This window comes from Salmo salar, chromosome ssa24 (assembly GCF_905237065.1).
Source record: "Salmo salar chromosome ssa24, Ssal_v3.1, whole genome shotgun sequence".
Classification (NCBI taxonomy): Eukaryota; Metazoa; Chordata; class Actinopteri; order Salmoniformes; family Salmonidae; genus Salmo; species Salmo salar.
This window is the reverse complement of record NC_059465.1, coordinates 44743811-44771809: the sequence shown is the minus strand read 5'-3', so window position 1 is coordinate 44771809 and position 27999 is coordinate 44743811. Positions and strand designations below refer to the sequence as shown.

The 27999-nt window shown below is 44.1% G+C and overlaps 1 protein-coding gene and 1 long non-coding RNA gene across 2 annotated transcripts; one reads left to right on the top strand and one right to left on the bottom strand.

Moving 5' to 3' along the window:
- Positions 1–2278, bottom strand: LOC106585957 (uncharacterized). The gene is made up of 4 exons (XR_001324098.2): positions 2043–2278; positions 726–793; positions 530–594; positions 1–420 (listed from the first exon to the last, which is right to left on the bottom strand). It is a non-coding gene; the product is annotated as an uncharacterized lncRNA (long non-coding RNA).
- Positions 1585–27970, top strand: snx18 (sorting nexin 18). The gene is given in 3 exon segments (NM_001173767.1): positions 1585–2869; positions 13078–13547; positions 27186–27970. Coding segments are annotated over 3 exon segments (1782 nt in total). The 5' UTR covers positions 1585–1811; the 3' UTR covers positions 27440–27970.
- The last annotated feature ends 29 nt before the right edge of the window (positions 27971–27999 follow it).

The following is a 27999-nucleotide window of genomic DNA, read 5'->3' as shown; positions in this document are numbered from 1 at the left end:
ACTCTAACCACTAGGCTACCTGCCTCCCCCTCTAACCACTAGGCTACCTGCCGCCCCCTCTAACCACTAGGCTACCTGCCGCCCCAGGTCACTTAACGTGACCCAGCGGTTGGCCTTGAGATTGACTATTTGGAGATAAACCCCTGGGCCAGTTTTGGTACTGCTGACAGCATGGCAATGCCGCCCACCATGAGGATGCAAATGCAAATAGTTATAATGTGAGATTTTATCTTCTCCTTAACAGATGGTGACCAAAGCTAGGAGCGAAAGAGCAGGAAGGTTTCGCAGGTCTCGCCTTCCTTTTTGTCTTTCTTCCAAGCCAAGTCATTAGCCCGGATGTTCAAAGCATTTTGTCCCTTTGATTCTCCTCCGGTGGCTCTCATTCTGTTTCTCCTGCACCTTCTCCATGTTCAGTCTCACCTTGATTGATAATAGAAATAAATGCAATTATATTTTATGTTATTACAAATACATCTCTTATATATCTCTTGGAAGGCCAGGAAAATAAATGAACAGCAGACATTTTTACCTGGTCAAAAACCTCCACATCCTTCTCAGTCCCTGCTTGAAGGTGGTCCTCGAAGGCATTCTGATCTGGTTCAACAACATGTATCAGTGATAATAAAGTATGTTATACAAAAACAACAATAGAAAAACACAAAGTCAATCACAAATGTTTCATACTACAGTACAGGCAATAATTAATACACAATTGCGTTGCTTACCTCAGTAAACAGTTGCGGCTTCCGTCCGTACAGCAGGTGATTGGGCGAGTATTCTGGAGGCCTGGACGCTGCAAAGATAAATACTTTCAGATTGTCCTCCCACCATTTCTGGTACCTGTCAAGGGACTTTCCCATGGCAGAACCCGTTGGTCCGTTAATCCAAATCTGGAGTCACCATACATCTACACATTACATATAACTCACTGTACTATCAGTGTCAATTTCATTTTTTTTTTTTTTTATAAAATCTAAATTACTGGGGGCCAAGCTACATTTGGTTAACATCAAGCTAGCAAACTGTTAAACGCTATTTTCGTACAAACATTAACACTAACACATTTTAGCGTGACATCACATATTTACATATATTACCTGAACTAATCTGAGTCTTTGTTGATAGAAAATAAAACAAATTGGATTTTAAAAAAAAATTGTTGAAAAGAAAAGTACAGAAATTTTGAACGCCATTTTAATAAACTTCTCTTACCATGTAAAACCATTAGCAACCTAGCCTAATTCCATTACTTTACAATGGGGAAAATACCCTTCCGTTTTTTACACTGGGAAAAAAAACTCTACATTTCTAACATTTATGGTTGAGATTTAATTAATAATATAAATATAAACTACGCACGTTGGTGTGATGACATGTCAGTTACACGCAGACATGGTATTATGTCATGTCAGTCAGACGTTCAATAGTAGGCGACAACCACAGGGTGGTACGATTGCCTAGACTTATTTCTGGCTCATATCACCCTCCATTACCCAGACTGATTGCGTATGGTTGTTGAATTGCGAGAAGGGGAGTGTGTGATGAGAGAGGAAGGAGACACCCGCTGCTACTAGTCCCTTCAATTTTAAACAGCAAAGACTCGGACGAAGTAACGGGATTTTATTGCACTTATTATTATTATTTTACAGTAACAAAAGACAACTGGATTGCGAGGTAGATCGCTTCAGAAGGGACATTTAGGAGGGAGTGTGCCTTCTTCAGAACTAGTGTAGTTTGTATAGGCAAGCCCGTTAAGAGTTTACTGGCTATTTGTATTTGGGGCGCTAGACACTACAGTCATTTATTGAACTATGGCGCTCAAGGCGAGAGCTTTATACGATTTCATTTCCGAAAACACAGGGGAGATATCATTAAAAGAAAATGAAATAGTGAGTTTGTACAGCGAACAGGACATTGAAGGATGGCTAGAAGGATCCAACGGCAAAGGCGACAGAGGTCTATTCCCGGCGTCCTACGTCGAGATACTGAATAAAGATACCGCGTCTACGTTTAACAACAGCAGCACATCGGAGGATACTCACCAGGGATCCCGATACGCCAATATTCCCACCGGAGGTTTCGGAGACGCCTCGAATAAAACATTAAATCAAATTGAAAACTTGTCCAAAACAACAACAACACCGCCCGCGTTTACAGCGTTCACACCGCCTGCCACCGCGCAGCAGCAACACGGATACCAAGCCAGCCAGGGTAGCGATGAAGACTGGGATGATGACTGGGATGACACCTCGACAGTGGCTGACGAGCCCGGGGTTATTGTGGGTAGTCAACAGGGGGATTTTGATGCCAATGGATCGTCTACATACAGCGTGTCAACAACATCTTCTATGTCCAGAAGTGGAAACGCTCAACAAGCCAAGAGCTCTGCCACGGTCAGTAGAAACCTCAATAGGTTTTCAACCTTTGTGAAATCAGGAGGGGAAGCGTTCGTGTTAGGTGAGGCAGCTGGGTTTGTAAAAGATGGGGATAAGATATGTGTTGTAACGGGACAATACGGTCCAGAATGGCAGGAAAACCCATACCCTTTCACCTGTACCATAGACGACCCCACCAAGCAGACCAAGTTTAAAGGGATGAAGAGTTACATTGCCTACAAGTTGACGCCCACCCACACACAGACCCAGGTAAACAGGAGGTATAAACACTTTGACTGGCTCTATGCCAGGCTGGTGGAGAAGTTCCCTGTCATCTCGGTACCCCACATCCCAGAGAAACAAGCCAAGGGACGCTTTGAGGAAGACTTCATCTCTAAAAGGAGGAAAGGGTTGATATGGTGGATGAATCACATGACTAGTCATCCGGTCCTGTCCAACTGTGACGTGTTCAAGCACTTCCTCACTTGCAACAGGTAGGTGTCTCTCATCTTCCTCGACCGTCTGTTTTCTATTCTCTTATGGAATTGTCCTGTCAAACATGACAATGAGTTGGCCATCGCCCTTTATACTACATACGCTGTTGGAGAAATTAGCAACGCTAACTTTGATCAACTATTGCGTTCAACTCTGGATAAGAGGTACACCTGGAAAGTGGCTCACCTTTTTAGCCAGCTAGGTACATTTCAATGGAAATGAATCCTTCAGAACTAACCTGTTCTCAGGCAGGTTAACTCAGGGATAACTCCCATATATCCTGAATTAAGTCTCTGAGCTGTGAGTTTGAGGACCAATGAAATCAGATTCCCTCCCTCTCGTAAATATTGATTCATCATCCACTTTAATTTGAGGAAGACGACTGATTTTTAAATATTTGAATAACGTTACACATTTTAATAATGACAGAATACGTTTGAAACTTCACGTGCGATTAAACTTGTGTATGACTTCATAACATTATTATTATTTTTTCGATAGGATTGGAGAGAAATGTTGTTTGTACATTAGGTTTGAACGCTATCCAGGTCGTCACACCTTCATCCCGACCGTGTTACATCCCTGGATGTTTGGGTAATAATCGGTACTGAACACTAGGGGCGCTATTTTCAAAACCCGACTGAGCCTCTGTAATCTAGAAGATTAGCAATTCTAATGTAATGTAAAATCTCATAGCAAATGACAGTCTCTGACAAACTATTTGCAAGACAGACATGCCAGTTCATAACTTCTTTATCTCAGACATGCCAGTTCATAACTTTATCCCAGACATTCCAGCTCATAACTTTATACCAGACATTCCAGCTCATAACTTTATCCCAGACATTCCAGCTCATAACTTTATCCCAGACATTCCAGCTCATAACTTTATCCCAGACATTCCAGCTCATAACTTTATCCCAGACATTCCAGCTCATAACTTTATCCCAGACATTCCAGCTCGTAACTTTATCCCAGACATTCCAGCTCATAACTTTATCCCAGACATTCCAGCTCGTAACTTTATCCCAGACATTCCAGCTCATAACTTTATCCCAGACATTCCAGCTCATAACTTTATCCCAGACATTCCAGCTCATAACTTTATCCCAGACATTCCAGCTCATAACTTTATCCCAGACATTCCAGCTCATAACTTTATCCCAGACATTCCAGCTCGTAACTTTATCCCAGACATTCCAGCTCATAACTTTATCCCAGACATTCCAGCTCGTAACTTTATCCCAGACATTCCAGCTTGTAACTTTATCCCAGACATTCCAGCTCATAACTTTATCCCAGACATTCCAGCTCATAACTTCATAAATGTAACTCAAAAAATGCTACTCACAGTTTGATGTACGAGCAAAACAAATATTAGACAGCAAGATGCTAACTAGCTAGATGCCTACAAAATTAGCAAACCAAATGCACAACTGCAGAGCATTTAACACATTTTAGGATTAATAGTTATAAGATATCTAGCTGGCAAACATTTAGTTGTGAATTCCATACTGTAACTACAATAGATCACCTGGCGCATGCTGCACCACAGTGGGTGACTCACAAGTCTCTGGCCTCGTTGTTATGTGCTTGTTAACAAACACCATGTGACTGGGGACTACCAGTAAGCTTCATAATGAACAATTATATTGACAGGTGGAATGAGGAACATTATCTGCTAATGTATTACACTAGTTGACTGAAGGTATTTACTTAAATTTTTTTTTATTAAGTTTCAATGGTATTCACGGTATTGAAAACCATCCCTTGGAGAAGGATTATTTAAGATACTGTTTGAAGATGGGCAGGGACTGTGCTGTCCTAGCTTCAGGGGGAAGCTGGCTCCACCACTGGACTGGACTGGGCTGAGCGGGACCTGCCCTCCCGTCGGGGTGGGAAGGCCAAGAGACCAGAGGTGGCAGAACGTAGTGCTCGGGTTAGGGTGTAGGGTTTGAGCAGAGCCTGAAGGTAGGGAGGGACAGGTCCTCTTGCTGTTCTGTAGCTAAGCACCATGGTCTTGTAGTGGATGTGACCTTTGACTGGAAGCCAGTGGAGTGTGCGGTGGAGCGGGATGGGAGAACTTGGGAAGGTTGAAAACCAGGTGGGCTGCAGCGTTCTGGATAAGTTACAGGTGTTTTCTCCCACTTTTTCTGAAATATTTACATAACGTCACAAACCCACTATTACATTCTAACTATATAATTAGAATAATCATTCTATTTCCATCATTCCAACAGTTTTGCCCAAATGTTTCTCTCTAAATCGCAAGTTAAATCGCAATTGCAACATTTACAGATGAAGTCGGAAGTTTACATACACTTAGGTTGGAGTCATTTTAAACTAGTTTTTCAACCACTCCACCAATTTCTTGTTAACAAACTATAGTTTTGGCAAGTCGGTTAGGACATCTACCTTGTGCATGACACAAGTAATTTTTTCCAACAATTGCTTACAGACAGATTATTTAATTTATAATTCGCTGTATCACAATTCCAGTGGGTCAGAAGTTTACATACACTGAGTTGACTGTGCCTTTAAACAGCGTGGAAAATTCCAGAAAATTATGTCATAGGCTAATTGACATCATTTGAGTCAATTGGAGGTGTACCTGTGGATGTATTTCAAGGCCTACCTTCAAACTCAATACCTCTTTGCTTGACATCATCGGAAAATCTAAAGAAATCAGCCAAGACCTCAGAAAAGAAATTGTAGACCTCCACAAGTCTGGTTCATCCTTGGGAGCAATTTCCAAATGCCTGAAGGTACCACGTTCATCTGTACAAACAATAGTACGCAAGTATAAACACCATGGGACCACGCAGCCGTCATACCGCTCAGGAAGGAGACGCGTTCTGTCTCCTAGAGATGAACGTACTTTGGTGCGAAAAGTGCAAATCAATACCAGAACAACAGCAAAGGACCTTGTGAAGATGCTGGAGGAAACGGGTACAAAAGTATCTATATCCACAGTAAAACGAGTCCTATATCGACATAACCTGAAAGGCCGCTCAGCATGGAAGAAGCCACTGCTCCAAAATCGCCATAAAAAAGCCAGACTACGGTTTGCAACTGCACATGGGGACAAAGATCGTACTTTTTGGAGAAATGTCCTCTGGTCTGATGAAACAAAAATAGAACTGTTTGGCCATAATGACCATCGTTATGTTTGGAGGAAAAAGGAGGAGGCTTGCAAGCTGAAGAACACCATCCCAACCGTGAAGCACGGGGGTGGCAGCATCATGTTGTGGGGGTGCTTTGCTGCAGGAGGGACTGGTGCACTTCACAAAATAGATGGCATCATGAGGTAGGAAAATGATGTGGATATATTGAAGCAACATCTCAAGACATTATTCAGGAAGTTAAAGCTTGGTCACAAATGGGTCTTCCAAATGGACAATGACCCCAAGCATACTTCCAAAGTTGTGGCAAAATGGCTTAAGGACAACAAAGTCAAGGTATTGGAGTGGCCATCACAAAGCCCTGACCTCAATCCTATATAAAATTTGTGGGCAGAACTGAAAAAGCATGTGCGATCAAGGAGGCCTACAAACCTGACTCAGTTACACCGGCTCTGTCAGGAGGAATGGGCCAAAATTCACCCAACTTATTGTGGGAAGCTTGTGGAAGGCTACCCAAAACGTTTGACCCAAGTTAAACAATTTAAAGGCAATGCTTCCAAATACTAATTGAGTGTATGTAAACTTCTGACCCACTGGGAATGTGATGAAAGAAATAAAAGCTGAAATAAATAATTCTCTCTACTATTATTCTGACATTTCACATTCTTAAAATAAAGTGGTGATCCTAACTGACCTAAGACAGGGAATTTTTACTAGGATTAAATGTCAGGAATTGTGAAAAACTGAGTTTAAATGTATTTGGCTAAGGTGTTTGTAAACCTCCGACTTCAACTGTAGTTAAAAATAAGGTCAAGATTGTTTGGGAGAGAGGAGCAGGGGCCAGTGTGTGTGACAGAGGGAGGGAGAGAGAGGGGGGAGAGAGAAAGTAGCCAAACCGACTCGTGCTAGTTAGAAAAACTTGTTGCTGCCAAAGGTTATTCATCATACCATCTGGTAGTGCCTGTCTTGACTGTATCAAATTGTTGTAAAGAAGCTCGCTAGCTACAGTAGCCAGCTAAGTTAGCCTAGCTACAGTATCCAGCTAAGTTAGCCTAGCTACAGTAGCCAGCTAAGTTAGCCTAGCTACAGTAGCCAGCTAAGTTAGCCTAGCTACAGTAGCCAGCTAAGTTAGCCTAGCTACAGTAGCCAGCTAAGTTAGCCTAGCTACAGCAGCCAGCTAAGTTAGCTAAAGTAACAAGGCTAATTGAGGCTGTTTTGCTGCACTTCCTGTCCAATGTCAACAACAACTCCATTCATATAAAAACAAAACACTCTACTCCTTCTCATTTAGCCAACTTCATTCCGTAATTGTAATTCAACATTGATTTAGAAATCACTTTGCTACGCATTGAGCCTCCGCCTGTAGCGCCACTGTGATTGGTCGACAATAACAACCAGCTACACCGGTATGTCTTTTTTTTTTTAATGGAGCCGTTTTTATTAACATTTTAAAGTGTAATGGTCTATCCTTGTAAGATACACTACTTGACCAAACGTATGTGGACACCTGCTCGTCAAACATCTCATCGCAAAATCATGTGGATTAGCATGGAGTTAGTCCTCCCCTTTGCTGCTATAACAACGTCATTTTACATTTTAGTCATTTAGCAGACGCTCTTATCCCAGAGCGATTTACAGTAGTGAATGCATACATTTTCATACATTATTTCGCTGTACTGGTCCCCCGTGGGAATCGAACCCACAACCCTGGCGTTGCAAACACCATGCTCTACCAACTGAGCCACACGGGAACCTCCACTCTTCTGGGAAGACTTTCCACTAGATGTTGGAACATTGTTGCAGGGGCTTGCTTCCATTCAGCCACAAGAACATTTAGTGAGGTTGTGCTCACAGTTGGCGTTCCAATTCATTCCAAAGGTGTTCGATGGGGTTGAGGTCAGGGCTTGGTGCAGGCGAGTCAAGTTCTTCCACACCGATATCGACAAACCATTTCTGTATGGACTTCGCTTTGTGCACGGGGGCATTGTCATGCTAAAACAGGAAAGGGCCTTCCCCAAACTGTTGCCACAAAGTTGGAAGCACAGAATCGTCTGGAATGTCATTGTATGCTGTATCGTTAAGATTTCCCTTCACTGGAACTAAGGGGCCCGAACCATGAAAAACAGCCCCAGACCATTATTCCTCCACCACCAAACTTTACAGTTACCACTATGCATTGGGGCAGGTAGCGTTCTCCTGGTATCCGCCAACACCCAGATTTGTCCGTTGGACTGACAGATGGTGAAGTGATTCATCACTCTAGAAAACGCCTTTCCACTGCTCCAGAATCCAATGGCGGTGAGCTTTAAACCACTCCAGCCGACGCTTGTCATTGCACATGGTGATCTTAGGCTTGTGTGCTGCTGCACGGCCATCAAATGGCCACCCGGACTATTTACATTGACACCCCCCCCCCCCCATTTGTTTTTACACAGCTGCTACTCGCTGTTTATTATCTATGCATAGTCACTTCACCCCTACCTACATGTACATATTACCTCAACTAACCTGTACCCCCAGTATAGAGCCTCGTTATTGTTATTTTGTTACTTATTATAATTTTTTACTTTAGTTTATTTGGTAAGTATTTTCTTAACTCTTCTTGAACTGCGCTGTTGATTTAAGGGCTTGTTAAGCAAGCATTTCACGGTAAGGTCAGCCACACCTGTCAGCAACGGGTGTGGCTGAAATAGCCAAATCCACTCATTTGAAGGGTTGTCCACATACTTTTGTGTATATCCAGTGTAGAACGCCCCCCCCCATTAAAAAAATCATTAAAAAGTGTAAAGAAAAAGTAGGTCATAACCACTTTAAGAATAAATACTTTTTTTTTTTTTTTTTGCCCTTTGCCAATGCATTGATATGAATATTAGTATTACATTGTAAAATATGTGATAATAACGAGGACATTGCCTGACTAAATAGAATGGACGCATTCATGGTGCTTCTTCTGTAGCCTGTGTGTCTGATGCAAGAACACATAATAAAATCCATGCATAGAACACATAATAAAACCATCAATAGAACACAGAATAAAATCCATAAATGGAACACAATAAAATCCATGAATAGAACACAATAAAATCCATGAATAGAACGCATAATAAAATCCATGAATAGAACACAGAATAAAATCCATGAATAGAAAGCATAATAAAATCCATGAATATAACACAGAATAAAAACCATGAATAGAACGCATAATAAAATCCATGAATAGAACGCATAATAAAATCCATGAATAGAACGCATAATAAAATCCATGAATAGAACACAGAATAAAACCATCAATAGAACACAGAATAAAATCCATGAATAGAACACATAATATAATCCATGAATAGCGGTAGCATTGTTTATTAGCATTGTGTATTAGCATTGTTTATTAGCATTGTTTTTATCATGAGAAAAATAGCCAAAAACCAGGTTCCCCTCTTCTTTTATTTTTAATGGAAGGATTTGTATGGAACGCCAAGTTGAAACCAACATTATAGATGTTGTCGTTCTCATAATAAACCGTACGTGGATTTTATCGCAACAGAATACGCTTCAATTGAAGCGGTGGGAAACACAAACGGAAGTGGCCACATCTCTCACCAAAAAAAAAAATAAAATAAAAAAAAAAAATGATATCACAGGAAATTAAAAAGCAACACGAGAGCTATAGTAATGTCTGCATTTCAATGTAGGCCTCTTCTAGCAGTCTACTTGTTCGGGTAGTCTACTTCAAGCCCTTCGTAGGCCTATTCTAAGTAGTCTATTGCAAGCCCCTCGTAGGCCTATTCTAAGTAGTCTACTGCAAGCCCCTCGTAGGCCTATTCTAAGTAGTCTACTTCAAGCCCCTCGTAGGCCTATTCTAAGTAGGCTGTGTAGCATGGAAAACAAAATGTATATGTCATGTTATTTCATTACCAGATCATATTGGGAATAAGTCCACTATCAGACAACAGGACAGTAGCCTCGGTGTCCAATCAGACAACAGCACAGTAGCCTCGGTGTCCAATCAGACAACAGCACAGTAGCCTCGGTGTCCAATCAGACAACAGGACAGTAGCCTCGGTGTCCAATCCGAGGCACAAAAACATTTGAAAACATGAAGTCATTACCTCGATGCTTTCTCTGTTAAATCTAATGAGACCCTGCTGTAAATCAATCAGACAACAACAGATCATCAGTTCACTAGGGATATTAGATCCAACATGGATCCTGTCTTCACCAGCATAACGAATGAGACACCAACATATCACTAGGGATATTAGATCCAACATGGATCCTGTCTTCACCAGCATAACGAATGAGACACCAACATATCACTAGGGATATTAGATCCAACATGGATCCTGTCTTCACCAGCATAACGAATGAGACACCAACATATCACTAGGGATATTAGATCCAACATGGATCCTGTCTTCACCAGCATAACGAATGAGACACCAACATATCACTAGGGATATTAGATCCAACATGGATCCTGTCTTCACCAGCATAACGAATGAGACACCAACATATCACTAGGGATATTAGATCCAACATGGATCCTGTCTTCACCAGCATAACGAATGAGACACCAACATATCACTAGGGATATTAGATCCAACATGGATCCTGTCTTCACCAGCATAACGAATGAGACACCAACATATCCCTAGGGATATTAGATCCAACATGGATCCTGTCTTCACCAGCATAACGAATGAGACACCAAAATATCACTAGGGATATTAGATCCAACATGGATCCTGTCTTCACCAGCATAACGAATGAGACACCAACATATCACTAGGGATATTAGATCCAACATGGATCCTGTCTTCACCAGCATAACGAATGAGACACCAAAATATCACTAGGGATATTAGATCCAACATGGATCCTGTCTTCACCAGCATAACGAATGAGACACCAAAATATCACTAGGGATATTAGATCCAACATGGATCCTGTCTTCACCAGCATAACGAATGAGACACCAACATATCACTAGGGATATTAGATCCAACATGGATCCTGTCTTCACCAGCATAACGAATGAGACACCAACATATCAGTAGGGATATTAGATCCAACATGGATCCTGTCTTCACCAGCATAACGAATGAGACACCAACATATCACTAGGGATATTAGATCCAACATGGATCCTGTCTTCACCAGCATAACGAATGAGACACCAACATATCACTAGGGATATTAGATCCAACATGGATCCTGTCTTCACCAGCATAACGAATGAGACACCAAAATATCACTAGGGATATTAGATCCAACATGGATCCTGTCTTCACCAGCATAACGAATGAGACACCAACATATCACTAGGGATATTAGATCCAACATGGATCCTGTCTTCACCAGCATAACGAATGAGACACCAAAATATCACTAGGGATATTAGATCCAACATGGATCCTGTCTTCACCAGCATAACGAATGAGACACCAACATATCACTAGGGATATTAGATCCAACATGGATCCTGTCTTCACCAGCATAACGAATGAGACACCAAAATATCACTAGGGATATTAGATCCAACATGGATCCTGTCTTCACCAGCATAACGAATGAGACACCAACATATCACTAGGGATATTAGATCCAACATGGATCCTGTCTTCACCAGCATAACGAATGAGACACCAAAATATCACTAGGGATATTAGATCCAACATGGATCCTGTCTTCACCAGCATAACGAATGAGACACCAAAATATCACTAGGGATATTAGATCCAACATGGATCCTGTCTTCACCAGCATAACGAATGAGACACCAAAATATCACTAGGGATATTAGATCCAACATGACATTAACTTTCTGTAATTGGATGATATCAGGGTCCTGTAAGCGTTCTACTGACTCTACCGGGCGGTCCTGTAGGGGTTCTGCTGACTCTACCGGGCGGTCCTGTAGGGGTTCTACTGACTCTACCGACCGGTCCTGTAGGGGTTCTGCTGACTCTACCGGGCGGTCCTGTAGGGGTTCTGCTGACTCTACCGACCGGTCCTGTAGGGGTTCTGCTGACTCTACCGGGCGGTCCTGTAGGGGTTCTGCTGACTCTACCGACCGGTCCTGTAGGGGTTCTACTGACTCTACCGGGCGGTCCTGTAGGGGTTCTACTGACTCTACCGACCGGTCCTGTAGGGGTTCTACTGACTCTACCGGGCGGTCCTGTAGGGGTTCTGCTGACTCTACCGGGCGGTCCTGTAGGGGTTCTACTGACTCTACCGACCGGTCCTGTAAGGGTTCTACTGACTCTACCGGGCGGTCCTGTAGGGGGTTCTACTGACTCTACCGACCGGTCCTGTAGGGGTTCTACTGACTCTACCGGGCGGTCCTGTAGGGGGTTCTGCTGACTCTACCGGCCGGTCCTGTAGGGGTTCTGCTGACTCTACCGGGCGGTCCTGTAGGGGGTTCTACTGACTCTACCGACCGGTCCTGTAGGGGTTCTACTGACTCTACCGACCGGTCCTGTAGGGGTTCTACTGACTCTACCGACGGGTCCTGTAGGGGTTCTACTGACTCTACCGGGCGGTCCTGTAGGGGGTTCTACTGACTCTACCGGGCGGTCCTGTAGGGGGTTCTACTGACTCTACCGGGCGGTCCTGTAGGGGTTCTACTGACTCTACCGGGCGGTCCTGTAGGGGTTCTACTGACTCTACCGACCGGTCCTGTAGGGGGTTCTGCTGACTCTACCGACCGGTCCTGTAGGGGGTTCTGCTGACTCTACCGACCGGTCCTGTAGGGGGTTCTGCTGACTCTACCGGCCGGTCCTATAGGGGTTCTACAGACTCTACCGGGCGGTCCTGTAGGGGGTTCTACTGACTCTACCGACCGGTCCTGTAGGGGTTCTACTGACTCTACCGACCGGTCCTGTAGGGGTTCTACTGACTCTACCGACCGGTCCTGTAGGGGTTCTACTGACTCTACCGGGCGGTCCTGTAGGGGGTTCTACTGACTCTACCGGGCGGTCCTGTAGGGGTTCTACTGACTCTACCGACCGGTCCTGTAGGGGTTCTACTGACTCTACCGGCCGGTTCTGTAGGGGGTCTAACTTTTATTATTGTGTTCTATTCAACAGCATGGACCAGAAGTCATGGAAGCAGGGGAAGAGGAAGGCGGAGAAGGACGACATGGTGGGGGCTAACTTCTTCCTCACTATCTCCACGCCTTCCGGACCCCCCCTGGACCTGGTCGAGGTCGAGTCCAAGATCGACGGCTTCAAAGCTTTCACTAAGAAAATGGACGACAGCGTGGTCCAAGTCAACGCCACCACCAACGAATTCGCCCGGAAACAGATCACAGGGTTTAAGAAGGAGTACCAGAAAGTGGGCCAGGCATTTCATGTCCTGGGACAAGCGTTTGAGCTGGACCAGCAGGCGTACTCGGTAGGGTTGAACCAGGCCATAGCTTACACTGGAGAGGCATACGACGCTATTGGAGATTACTTTGCAGAGCAGCCAAGACAAGATGTGGACCCGTTAATGGATTTATTACAGCTGTACCAGGGACATCTGGCCAACTACCCTGACATCATCCACGTACAGAAAGGTAATGTTACCATACTACCCTGACATCATCCACATACAGAAAGGTAATGCCACCATACTACCGTGATATCATCCACGGTACAGAAAGGTAATGCCATCATACTACCCTGATTTCATCCACGTACAGAAAGGTAATGTTACCATACTACCCTGACATCATCCACGTACAGAAAGGTAATGCCATCATACTACCCTGATATCATCCACGTACAGAAAGGTAATGTCACTATACTACCCTGATATCATCCACGGTACAGAAAGGTAATGTTACCATACTACCCTGATATCATCCACGTACAGAAAGGTAATGCCATCATACTAAAGGTACATTTATTTTTTTATTTTTTTAAAGTTCCTTTATTTAACCAGGTCGGCCAGTTGAGAACAAGTTCTCCTTTACAACTGCGACCTGGCCAAGATAAAGCAAAGCAGTGTGACACAAACAACAACACAGAGTTACACATGGAATAAACAAACGTACAGTCAATAACACAATAGAAAAGTCTATATACAGTTGTGCAAATGAGGTAAGATTAGGGAGGTAAGGTAATAAATAGGCCGTAGTGGCGAAATAATTACAATTTAGCAATTAAACACTGGAGTGATAGATGTGCAGAAGATGAATGTGCATGTAGAGATACTGGGGTGCAAAGGAGCAAAAAATAAGTAACAATATGGGGATGAGGTAGTTGGGTGGGCTATTTACAGATGGGCTATATACAGGTGCAATGATCTGTGAGCTGCTCTGTGAGGGAGATATGAGTCTCCAGCTTCAGTGATTTTTGCAGTTCGTTCCAGTCATTGGCAGCAGAGAACTGGAAGGAAAGGCGGCCAAAGTAGGAATTGGTTTTGAGGGTGACCAGTGAGATATACCTGCTGGAGCGCGTGCTACAGTGGGTGCTGCTATGGTGACCAGTGAGCTGAGGTAAGGTGGGGCTTTACCAAGCAAAGACTTATAGATGACCTGGAGCCAGTGAGTTTGGCGACGAGTATGAAGCCAGGGCCAGCCAACGAGAGCATACAGGTCACAGTGGTGGGTAGTATATGGGGCTTTGGTGACAAAACGGATGGCACTGTGATAGACTGCATCCAATTTGCTGAGTAGAGTGTTGGAGGCTATTTTGTAAATGACATCGCCGAAGTCAAGGATCGGTAGGATAGTCAGTTTTACGAGGTTATGTTTGGGAGCATGAGTGAAGGAGGCTTTGTTGTGAAATAGGACGCCGATTCTAGATTTAATTTTGAATTGGAGATGTTTGATATTAGTCTTGAAGGAGAGTTTACAATCTAACCAGACACCTAGGTATTTGTAGTTGTCCACATATTCTAAGTCAGAACCGTCCAGAGTAGTGATGCTGGACAGGCGGGCAGGTGCGGGTAGTGATCGATTGAAGAGCATGCATTTAATTTTACTTGCATTTAAGAGCAGTTGGAGGCCACGGAAGGAGTGTTGTATGGCATTGAAGCTTGTTTGGAGGTTTGTTAACACAGTGTCCAAAGAAGGGCCAGAAGTATACAGAATGGTGTCATCTACGTAGAGGTGGATCAGAGAATCACCAGCAGCAAGAGCAACATCATTGATGTATACAGAGAAGAGAGTCGGCCCGACAATTGAACCCTGTGGCACCCCCATAGAGACTGCCAGAGGTCCGGACAACAGGCTCTCTGATTTGACACACTGAACTCTATCAGAGAAGTAGTTGGTGAACCAGGCGAGGCAGTGATTTGAGAAACCAAGGCTATTGAGTCTGCCGATAAGAATGTGGTGATTGACAGAGTTGAAAGCCTTGGCCAGGTCGATGAATACAGCTGCACATGCCATCATACTGCTAGGCTCAGGCCTACTTCACCGTCGCCCGCCAAGTCTATCAGGACCAGGCCGTCGCCCGCCAAGTCTGTCAGGACCAGGCCGTCGCCCGCCAAGTCTATCAGGACCAGGCCGGCGCCCGCCAAGTCTGTCAGGACCAGGCCGTCGCCCGCCAAGTCTATCAGGACCAGGCCGTCGCCCGCCAAGTCTATCAGGACCAGGCCGTCGCCCGCCAAGTCTATCAGGACCAGGCCGTCGCCCGCCAAGTCTATCAGGACCAGGCCGTCGCCCGCCAAGTCTATCAGGACCAGGCCGTCGCCCGCCAAGTCTATCAGGACCAGGCCGTCGCCCGCCAAGTCTATCAGGACCAGGCCGTCGCCCGCCAAGTCTGTCAGGACCAGGCCGTCGCCCGCCAAGTCTATCAGGACCAGGCCGTCGCCCGCCAAGTCTCTCAGGACCAGGCCGTCGCCCGCCAAGTCTATCAGGACCAGGCCGTCGCCCGCCAAGTCTATCAGGACCAGGCCGTCGCCCGCCAAGTCTATCAGGACCAGGCCGTCGCCCGCCAAGTCTGTCAGGACCAGGCCGTCGCCCGCCAAGTCTATCAGGACCAGGCCGTCGCCCGCCAAGTCTATCAGGACCAGGCCGTCGCCCGCCAAGTCTATCAGGACCAGGCCGTCGCCCGCCAAGTGTATCAGGACCAGGCCATCACACTGTTTATTTTTTGATCACAGTTATTCGATTAATCCAAGTGAATCGAATTACTATTTGCATCCTGTTTGTGACCCATGAGACTGGGTTGAATGATCGCTATTAACTGATTGATTGATTATTCCTGACTGACGCAGCACAGCTTGTAGATTCAGTTACAGAGATAAAAGTCTGTTGTCTGCTCTTTTATCACAGGGAGAGGGAGGGGAGTGAACTTAGTTTGCATGAGAAATAGGAAATGTTTTCATTGTGATATTGACCCACGCACCCTCCCTTACACAAAGACATATACACACACACACACACACACACACACACACACACACGTTTCATTTGACTGCTCAAGTCACATGGGAGGCAGCATGTGGTTTCACATGAGGTGTTGTGTGTTTTTCCACAACTGTGTGTGTGTGTGTGTGTGTGTGTGTGTGTGTGTGTGTGTGTGTGTGTGTGTGTGTGTGTGTGTGTGTGTGTGTGTGTGTGTGTGTGTGTGTGTGTGTGTGTGTGTATGTGTTTGCGGTCACTGTGGTACAAGACCTATCAGACACCGTATAAAGCCTGGAAACAATGGAAAAATGCCACAGGGTATGCCAGGAAAGCCAGTCAGTCTATCACCCGTGACCCTACATCCACTCTTACTATAGTTGTTATTTTCTGCCTGAACCCGACCGGCTGGACTGGGCCAGAATTTTCTACAATACATTTTTGTCCCGGGCTCGGGAATTGCCACGCTGTAAAAAAAGAAATGACAGCATGTGACTGGTGCAGCTCGTCTCTCTCTGTCTCTCTCTCTGTCTCTCTCTCTCTCTCTCTCTCTCTCTCTCTCTGTCTCTCTCTCTCTCTCTCTCTCTCTGTCTCTCTCTCTGTCTCTCTCTCTGTCTCTCTCTCTGTCTCTCTCTCTCTCTCTGTCTCTCTCTCTGTCTCTCTCTCTGTCTCTCTCTCTCTCTCTCTGTCTCTCTCTCTCTCTCTGTCTCTCTCTCTCTCTCTCTCTCTCTCTCTCTCTGTCTCTCTCTCTGTCTCTCTCTCTCTCTCTCTCTCTCTCTGTCTCTCTCTCTGTCTCTCTCTCTCTCTCTGTCTCTCTCTCTGTCTCTCTCTCTCTCTCTCTCTCTGTCTCTCTCTCTGTCTCTCTCTCTGTCTCTCTCTCTGTCTCTCTCTCTTTCTTTCTTTCTTTCTTTTTCTTCTCTGTCAGCTGCAAGTTAGCAGGCACAAGCAGCAGCAACAGTGTGTTTTGTGCTGTCTGTGGTGCTGAAACTACTTCCTTTTATTACAGCCATTTTGTTTTCATTTCTTACCTGTTGTTTATCTGACTGAAAAGTTATGTTACCGAAATCCCTAATATTTTTGTTTAGGCAGCAAAAAAATAAATAATCAAGATTCGGATGCTTCTCATGGAACCAGTTTTTAACCAGTAGCATATTGAGTTAGATAACATGATGCGTATGCAACTATCATTCTGAAGACTAAGATGCCAAGTTTGTGTCTTATTTTAAATACATTTTTTTTTAAATGCAAAAATTTGGACAATTTTCACACCATAATTCTCATTACCGAAATGCGTCTGGATTAAATTCTCGGGTAATTTTATAAAAATTTGACTTTCGAGAAACCTAACTTATCTGAATATAACACTATATATGTTGCTGTAGTTTGTCCATAAATCATACAAATGTTATACTACTTTAAGTTTACATTACATTAAAAACGAATTATTACGTGATGAGTGTCTGTGGAGATATTTCTCGGTTACGTAACACTTTTTAGAGTAAACTCTGTAAACTCCAATAATTTTTTTTTTTTTTTTTAAATACGGATTTATTCTCCCACAATGCATCATCTAGAGGATTAGTCATTAGTTCATTTAATTTCTTGACTTTTATTATGAATGAGGATCTTATTTTCAAACATCCCCTTTACGACATTTAAACTTCTCATTACCAAAATGACAACAACAAAAATAAGCTAAAATTAGGAGAAATTTTACTTGACCAACACAGAACGGGGTTTAGTGATGTGGTCAATTGTTTGCTGAATCATGAAGGCTTTTTATTTTAAACATTTTTATTTCACCTTTATTTAACCAGGTAGGCTAGTTGAGAACAAGTCCTTTATTTAACCAGGTAGACCAGTTGAGAACAAGTCCTTTATTTAACCAGGTAGGCTAGTTGAGAACAAGTCCTTTATTTAACCAGGTAGACCAGTTGAGAACAAGTTCTTTATTTAACCAGGTAGACCAGTTGAGAACAAGTTCTCATTTACAACTGCGACCTGGCCAAGATAAAGCAAAGCAGTGCGACACAAACACAACAACACAGAGTTACACATGGAATAAAACAAACGTACAGTCAATAACACAATAGAAAAGTCTATGTACAGTGTGTGCAAATGTAGTAAGATTAAGGAGGTAAGGCAATAAATAGGCCATAGTGACAAAATAATTACAATTTAGCAATTAAACACTGGAGTGATAGATGTGCAGAAGATGAATGTGCATGTAGAGATACTGGGGTGCAAAGGAGCAAAAAAAATAAATAACAATATGGGGATGAGGTAGTTGCGTGGGCTATTTACAGATGGGCTATATACAGGTGCAATGATCAGTAAGCTGCTCTGACAGCTGGTGTTTAAAGTTAGTGAGGGAGATATACAGTTGAAGTCAGAAGTTTACATACACTTACATTTTAAACTAGTTTTTCAACCACTCCACCATTTCTTGTTCACAAACTATAGTTTTGGCAAGTCGGTTAGGACATCTACTTTGTGCATGACACAAGTAATTTTTCCAACAATTGTTTACAGACAGATTATTTCACTTACAATTCACTGTATCCACAATTCCAGTGGGTCAGAAGTTTACATACACTAATTTGACTGTGCCTTTAAACAGCTTGGAAAATTCCAGAAAAGGATGTCATGGCTTTAGAAGCTTCTGATAGCTAATTGACATCATTTGAGTGAATTGGAGGTGTACCTGTGGATGTATTTCAAGGCCTACCGTCAAACTCAGTGCCTCTTTGCTTGATATCATGGGAAAATCAAAAGAAATCAGCCAAGACCTTAGAAAAACAATTGTAGGCATCTACAAGTCTGGTTCATCCTTGGGAGCAATTTCCAAACACCTGAAGGTTCATCTGTACAAACAATAGTTCGCAAGTATAAACACCATGGGACCACGTAGCCGACATACCACTCAGGAAGGAGACGAGTTCTGTCTCCTAGAGATGAACGGACTTTGTTGCGAAAAGTGCAAATCAATCCCAGAACAACAGCAAAGGACCTTGTGAAGATGCTGGAGGAAACAGGTACAAAAGTATCTATATCCACAGTAAAACGAGTCCAATATCGACATAACCTGAAAGGCCGCTCAGCAAGGAAGAAGCCACTGCTCCAAAACCGCCATAAAAAAGCCAGACTACGGTTTGCAACTGCACATGGGGACAAATATTGTACTTTTTGGAGAAATGTCCTCTGGTCTGATGAAACAAAAATGGAACTATTTGGCCATAATGACCATCGTTATGTTTGGAGGAAAAAGGGGGAGACTTGCAAGCCGAAGAACACCATCCCAACCGTGAAGCACGGGGGTGGCAGCATCATGATGTGGGGGTGCTTTGCTGCAGGAGGGACTGGTGCACTTCACAAAATAGATGGCATCATGAGAAAGGAAATTTATGTGGATATATTGAAGCAACATCTCAAGACATCAGTCAGGAAGTTAAAGCTTGGTCCCAAATGGGTCTTCAAAACGGACAATGACCCCAAGCATACTTCCAAAGTTGTGGCAAAATGACTTAAGGACAACAAAGTCAAGGTATTGTAGTGGCCATCACAAAGCCCTGACCTCAATCCCATAGAAAATTTGTGGGCAGAACTGAAAAAGCGTGTGCGAGCAAGGAGGCCTACAAACCTGACTCAGTTACACCAGCTCTGTCAGGAGGAATGGGCCAAAATTCACCCAATTTGAAAGGCAATGCTACCAAATACTAATTGAGTGTATGTAAACTTCTGACCCACTGGGAATGTAATGAAAGAAATAAAAACTGAAATAAATAATTCTCTCTACTATTATTCTGACATTTCACATTCTTAAAATAAAGTGATGATCCTAACTGACCTAAAACAGGGAATTTTTACTAGGATTAAATGTCAGGAATTGTGAAAAACAGAGTTTTTAAATGTTTTTGGCTAAGGTTTATTTAAACTTCCGACTTCAACTGTAAGGCTTCAGCTTCAGGCTAAGGGCCTCTCATTACCGAAATTAAAAGTTTCTCATCATTTTTAGGTCTGTTTCTCTTATAAGATCCTTCATTTCGGTAATGATCATAAACTAATTCTAATATATAGTCAATGCTGTGCTGGTAACTTTTTATTATTTAATAGGACCACTGCTTAAACCTATTGTATAGATGTAAAACATCAGCTTTTTGATTAAGTCAAGAAATACGGGTTTATAATACCCCATTTTTATTATACTTATAGCCACAATCTGTGTTTCAGCAAAGAGCACCCCCCACGTAATTGTTTTATTTTTATTTAACCTTTATTTAACTAGGCAAGCCAGTTATGAACAAATTCTTATTTACAAACACGGCCTAGGAACAGTGCCTTGTTCAAGGGCAGAACGACAGATTTATACCTTTTAATCGATGCCAAGCAGCGTTGGTTCCCATGATTTAAGCTAACGATTTCACCCCTCTCATTTCCGACTTGTATGCCCAAAACCGTCTGTGACCCTTCTGCGTATGTGTTAGGCCTAGTTAGTAACACAGCAGAGGCAGCGATGAATGGTTGTGTGTGTGTGTGTGTGTGTGTTAACTCAGTCAGTTTCTCAGGCCACGCTAAAACCAACCACACCGCTGACAGACCACAACACGATACGACACTGATGAAATACTTCCTGTCTCTTAGAAAAGCCAACACATCTTGTTCTGCTCTGACACACACTACCCAACATCCCTCACTCTCCCACTCACCAAGTCAGGTACTGTGATAACCCCTCTCTCTCCTTAACCCCTCTCTCTCTCTCCTTAACCCCTCTCTCTCTCTCCTTAACCCCTCTCTCTCCTTAACCCCTCTCTCTCCTTAACCCCTCTCTCTCCTTAACCCTACTCTCTCTCACTCTCCTTAACCCTACTCTCTCTCTCTCTCTCTCCTTAACCCCTCTCTCTCTCTCTCCTTAACCCCTCTCTCTCTCTCCTTAACCCCTCTCTCTCTCTCCTTAACCCTACTCTCTCTCTCTCTCCTTAACCCTACTCTCTCTCTCTCTCCTTAACCCTACTCTCTCTCTCTCTCCTTAACCCTACTCTCTCTCTCTCCTTAACCCTACTCTCTCTCTCTCTCCTTAACCCTACTCTCTCTCTCTCTCCTTAACCCTACTCTCTCTCTCTCTCCTTATCCCTACTCTCTCTCTCCTTAACGCTACTCTCTCTCTCCTTAACCCTACTCGCTCTCTCTCCTTAACCCCTCTCTCTCTCTCTCCTTAACCCCTCTCTCTCTCTCTCTCCTTAACCCCTCTCTCTCTCTCTCCTTAACCCTACTCTCTCTCTCTCTCCTTAACCCTACTCTCTCTCTCTCCTTAACCCTACTCTCTCTCTCTCTCCTTAACCCTACTCTCTCTCTCTCTCCTTAACCCTACTCTCTCTCTCTCCTTAACCCTACTCTCTCTCCTTAACGCTACTCTCTCTCTCCTTAACGCTACTCTCTCTCTCCTTAACCCTACTCGCTCTCTCTCCTTAACCCCTCTCTCTCTCTCTCCTTAACCCCTCTCTCTCTCTCTCTCCTTAACCCCTCTCTCTCTCCTTAACCCTACTCTCTCTCCTTAACCCCTCCCTCTCCTTAACCCCTCTCTCTCCTTAACCCTACTGTCTCTCTCTCCTTAACCCCTCTCTCTCTCTCCTTAACCCCTCTCTCTCTCTCTCCTTAACCCCTCTCTCTCTCTCTCCTTAACCCCTCTCTCTCTCTCCTTAACCCCTCTCTCTCTCTCCTTAACCCCTCTCTCTCTCTCCTTAACCCTACTCTCTCTCTCTTCTTAACCCTACTCTCTCTCTCTATCTCCTTAACCCTACTCTCTCTCTCTCTCTCCTTAACCCTACTCTCTCTCTCTCTCTCCTTAACCCTACTCTCTCTCTCTCTCCTTAACCCCACTCTCTCTCTCTCCTTAACCCTACTCTCTCTCTCCTTAACCCCTCTGTCTCTCTCCTTAACCCCTCTCTCTCTCTCCTTAACCCCTCTCTCTCTCTCCTTAACCCTACTCTCTCTCTCCTTAACCCCCTCTCTCTCTCCTTAACCCTACTGTCTCTCTCCTTAACCCCTCTCTCTCTCCTTAACCCTACTCTCTCTCCTTAACCCCTCCCTCTCCTTAACCCCTCTCTCTCCTTAACCCTACTGTCTCTCTCTCCTTAACCCCTCTCTCTCTCTCCTTAACCCCTCTCTCTCTCTCCTTAACCCCTCTCTCTCTCTCTCCTTAACCCCTCTCTCTCTCTCTCCTTAACCCCTCTCTCTCTCTCCTTAACCTCTCTCTCTCTCTCCTTAACCCCTCTCTCTCTCTCCTTAACCCTACTCTCTCTCTCTTCTTAACCCTACTCTCTCTCTCTATCTCCTTAACCCTACTCTCTCTCTCTCTCTCCTTAACCCTACTCTCTCTCTCTCTCTCCTTAACCCTACTCTCTCTCTCTCTCCTTAACCCCACTCTCTCTCTCTCCTTAACCCTACTCTCTCTCTCCTTAACCCCTCTGTCTCTCTCCTTAACCCCTCTCTCTCTCTCCTTAACCCCTCTCTCTCTCTCCTTAACCCTACTCTCTCTCTCTCCTTAACCCCCCTCTCTCTCTCCTTAACCCTACTGTCTCTCTCCTTAACCCCTCTCTCTCTCCTTAACCCTACTCTCTCTCTCCTTAACCCTACTCTCTCTCTCTCCTTAACCCTACTCTCTCTCTCTTCTTAACCCTACTCTCTCTCTCATACTCTCTCTCTCTCTCTCTCTCTCTCCTTAACCCTACTCTCTCTCTCTCTCTCTCTCTCTCTCTCCTTAACCTTACTCTCTCTCTCTCTCTCCTTAACCCTACTCTCTCTCTCTCTCTCTCTCTCTCTCTCTCTCTCTCTCTTCTTAACCCTACTCTCTCTCTCTCTCCTTAACCCTACTCTCTCTCTCCTTAACCCTACTCTCTCTCTCCTTAACCCTACTCTCTCTCTCCTTAACCCTACTCTCTCTCTCCTTAACCCTACTCTCTCTCCTTAACCCTACTCTCTCTCCCTCCAGACTGTTGCAGTACTGGTCCACTCTAGTTGAGAACTAAATCTACCCACTTACTCTCAGTCTGAACAATCATTTCCATTGAAGACGTGTGTTGAACGAGCTGTGGTTGAGGGTGGCCCCGTCTAAAATGAGGTGGGGTCTGATGTGTGACAAGCCGGGGTAAGAAATGTCTGAAGTTAGCTTTTTTTTTTAGGACGTGTTTAACGTTTAGGCCTAACTGGAGACTGTTGGATAGCAACCATCCAGGGAGGTTTGATTTGACCGACCTAGTGCTACTGACACTATTCTAGTCCCCTGTTCTGTTAACGGGGCGGAAACATTAGTTTAGGACTACATTAGCTTACGTCAATAACTGGGGAGAATGTAGCCTATTCAGAGAGACATGTGGACGTGATGCGAGTCAGCTGTATCATGGGATAGTTGACACCAGTCTTGGTTTGTACAATTTCAAAACCTTTAAAGACCGAATATAAAGACAGAATGAGTGTAATTTACACATCTACATCTGGTTTTCAGGATTCACCTTATTTATTTATTTTTTTTAATTGTAAAAATATATGTTTTTTATTTTTTTGTTGCAGCTGCAGAATATTAAAACTCTCTTGTATCGTTGCTTTAAATCAGTGAACCTCTCTCTCTCTCTCTCTCTCTCTCTCTCTCTCTCTCTCTCTCTCTCTCTCTCTCTCTCTCTCTCTCTCTCTCTCTCTCTCTCTCTCTCTCTCTCTCTCTCTCTCTCTCTCTCTCTCTCTGTCTCTCTGTCTCTCTGTCTCTGTCTCTCTGTCTCTCTCTCTCTGTCTCTCTCTCTCTCTCTCTCTCTTTCTCTGGCCCTTGACCGATTTTTTTTTTTAAATAACATTTCCACCATAATTCCTTTTGTATCACTAAGATTATAATCTGTATTTATCTATTTCATAATCAGATATTATGCATTTTACCACAATTTCACCAACTCCCAATGCAAAAATTCTCATTACCGCAGCAGTTTGAGGTTAAAAAAAAGGAATAAACATATCAATTTAATACTTTTTTTTTTTTTTTACATTTTACACCTAATGAAAAAGGCCGGAGTTAAACAGAACACTGGGAAAAAAAATGTATAATTTTTTTTTTATTATTGTTAAAAGATCATTTTTCTCATTACCACAACACAACCTTTTCTGAATCTTGTTTTCTGTCATAATTACATATTTGGATAAAAGAACAAAAAAAGGTACACTGTCAGATTAAGCAACAAAAAAAATACTAAAGTTGTATTTTTACTAATATTTCCTAAATATTAATGCATTACGGTAATAATGGTTTTAGAGATGAGAATGCAGGTTGTTTCGGTAAGAGTGTTGCATCGTTTGTAAGAAACTGTACTGAGCTCTATTAGAGATTTCATCATCAAAATGTCATTTTGTTTATCACAAACTAAAATCACAGATCTAAATCCAATTGAATAAAACACCCCTTTATTTTAATCATTAGTACTGTAATTACGTGCTTTGTATTTTCAAAAGTGAATTTTAAAAAAATGTGACTTTTTCAAGGTAATATTGGCGTATTAGTTCATAGATGTATGGTTCTAAAAGTATTTTAGAAATATTTCTGAATTGAATGGGATCCTATGGGCAAACAACAGTACAGGTAAGTTCTAAAATGGGGGATATTCCCCTTTTATGGAGTGGCGGAGTGGTCTAAGACACTGCATCCCAGTGCAGTACCTGGTTCGAATCCAGGCTGCATCACATCCGGCCGTGATTGGGAGTCCCAAAGGGCGGTGCACAATTGGCCCAGCGTCGTCCGGGTTTGGCCAGGGGTAGGCCGTCACAAATAAGAATTTGTTCTTAACTGGTTTCTCTTGTTCTCATTGCCTCTGGCAAGGCCCAAAAACTCAGCTTTATATTTAGTGTTTGTAAATAATTTTTATTCAGCCAGCCAGGCATTGTATTCCACAGCTTTAAACCCCAAACATGGGTATCCAGACCGAGCCTTTGTGGTAATGCGTTGGTATTTTTAGCTGCAGTTCCCTGTTCGGGAACCATTCTCATCAGCTCAAACAAATCCTACAGAGTAGCCCAGGCAGCGTTCTCTGGCCGATGGGAACAAATCGTTCATGCCAGGAATCTGGAGACTATTTTTTTTGTCGTGGCACTCGGCCATCAAGACAGTTTTACATCTACCATGATCTCTTCTGTGAGGAAGAGGTTTAATGGAAGTAGTTTTTTTTATAAGGCAGTGTAGCCTAATTTAGGTCTAATGCTATACATTTTTACATTTTAGTCATTTAGCAGACGCTCTTATCCAGAGCGACTTACAGCAGTGAATGCATACATTTCATAGATTTTATTTTCTGTGCTGGCCCCCCGTGGGAATCGAACCCACAACGCTGGTGTTGCAAACACCATGCTCTACCAACTGAGCTACAGGGAAGGCTATGCCTGTGTAGTATTACGTTGTATTAATGTAATGTTGACTTTGGAGCCCAGCCTCATTTTATGAAATCGGCTTAAATTGCTTGTTGTCATGGACTCTTCCCAAACCCCCCCCCTCTCTCTCTCTAGAAGCACTGACCCTCTCCTCTCTCTCTAGAAGCACTGACCCTCTCCTCTCTCTCCAGAAGCACTGACCCTCTCCTCTCTCTCCAGAAGCACTGACCCTCTCCTCTCTCTTTCGAGAAGCACTGACCCTCTCCTCTCTCTCTAGAAGCACTGACCCTCTCCTCTCTCTCTAGAAGCACTGACCCTCTCCTCTCTCTCCAGAATCACTGACCCTCTCCTCTCTCTCTAGAAGCACTGACCCTCTCCTCTCTCTCCAGAAGCACTGACCATCTCCTCTCTCTCTAGAAGCACTGACCCTCTCCTCTCTCTCTCCAGAAGCACTGACCCTCTCCTCTCTCTCTAGAAGCACTGACCCTCTCCTCTCTCTCTAGAAGCACTGACCCTCTCCTCTCTCTCCTCTCTCCAGAAGCACTGACCCTCTCCTCTCTCTCCTCTCACCAGAATCACTGACCCTCTCCTCTCTCTCTAGAAGCACTGACCCTCTCCTCTCTCTCCAGAAGCACTGACCCTCTCCTCTCTCTCTAGAAGCACTGACCCTCTCCTCTCTCTCCTCTCTCCAGAAGCACTGACCCTCTCCTCTCTCTCCTCTCTCCAGAAGCACTGACCCTCTCCTCTCTCTCTAGAAGCACTGACCCTCTCCTCTCTCTCCAGAAGCACTGACCCTCTCCTCTCTCTAGAAGCACTGACCCTCTCCTCTCTCTCTAGAAGCACTGACCCTCTCCTCTGTCTTTCCAGAAGCACTGACCCTCTCCTCTGTCTTTCCAGAAGCACTGACCCTCTCCTCTCTCTCTCCAGAACACTGACCCTCTCCTCTGTCTTTCCAGAAGCACTGACCCTCTCCTCTGTCTCTCCAGAACACTGACCCTCTCCTCTCTCTCTAGAAGCACTGACCCTCTCCTCTCTCTCTAGAAGCACTGACCCTCTCCTCTCTCTCTAGAAGCACTGACCCTCTCTTCTCTCTCTCTAGAAGCACTGACCCTCTCCTCTCTCTCTCTAGAAGCATTGACCCTCTCCTCTCTCTCTCTAGAAGCACTGACCCTCTCTTCTCTCCTCCTTCTCCAGCAGTCACATCCTAGGAACAGCGGGTTAACTGACTTGTTCAGGGGCAGAACGACAGATTTGTACCTTGTCAGCTCTGGGATTTGGTCTTGCAACCTTTCGGTTACTAGTCCAACACTCTAACAACTGCCACCCCTTCCCCTTTCTCTCCTCTCTCTCTAGAAGCACTGACCCTCTCCTCTCTCTCCATGAACACTGACCATCTCCTCTCTGTCCCCTCTCCCTCTCCTCTCTCTAGAAGCACTGACCCTCTCCTCTCTCTTCCTTCTCCAGGAGCACTTACCAAGGTGAAGGAGTCCCAGAAGCACGTTGAGGAAGGCAAGATGGACGCTCGTCAGGCGGACGGCGTCAACGAGCGCTGTAACATCATCTCCTTCGCCACGCTGGCAGAGATCCAGCACTTCCACCAGGTCAGGGTGAGGGACTTCAAGGCCCAGATGCAGCAGTATCTAACCGAGCAGATTGGCTTCTTCCAGAAGATCACAGGCAAGCTGGAGGAGGCCCTGCAGAAGTATGACAACGCTTAGAGTAGAGAGGGGGACGGAGGGACACCCCTGATTGGTCTAGATCTGATCGCCCACTTTCTGATTGGTTCAGATCTCAGATCCGGCCCTCCTAATAGGTCTAGATTGTTCCGGAGCTGACCCTTGACCTTGCTTATTCAGCCAATCATCGACATTACACTCAACCCGCCTGACAACAATACAACCCACTGTGAGAAAAAGACAGAGAATCCTGGATAGTTTCCTGAAGCCTGGAAGTTGATTCCATGTTTGGTGGATACTGTTGAAGGGAGTTGAGTTGACAGTTTTTTAACGGGGTTGGTATAGTAGGTCAGAGCATCAAACATGAGATTGATTAGCTGTCATTAGCAAAAGGTGGCTACTTTGAAGAATCTCTAATATAAATTATATTTTGATTTGTTTAACACTTTTTTTTTGGTTACTACATGATTCCATATGTGTCCTTTCATAGTTCTGATGTCTTCACTATTATTCTACAATGTAGAAAATGTAAAAAAAATAAAGAAAAACCCTGAATGAGTAGGTGTGTCCAAACGTTTGACTGGTAGTGTATATATATATAT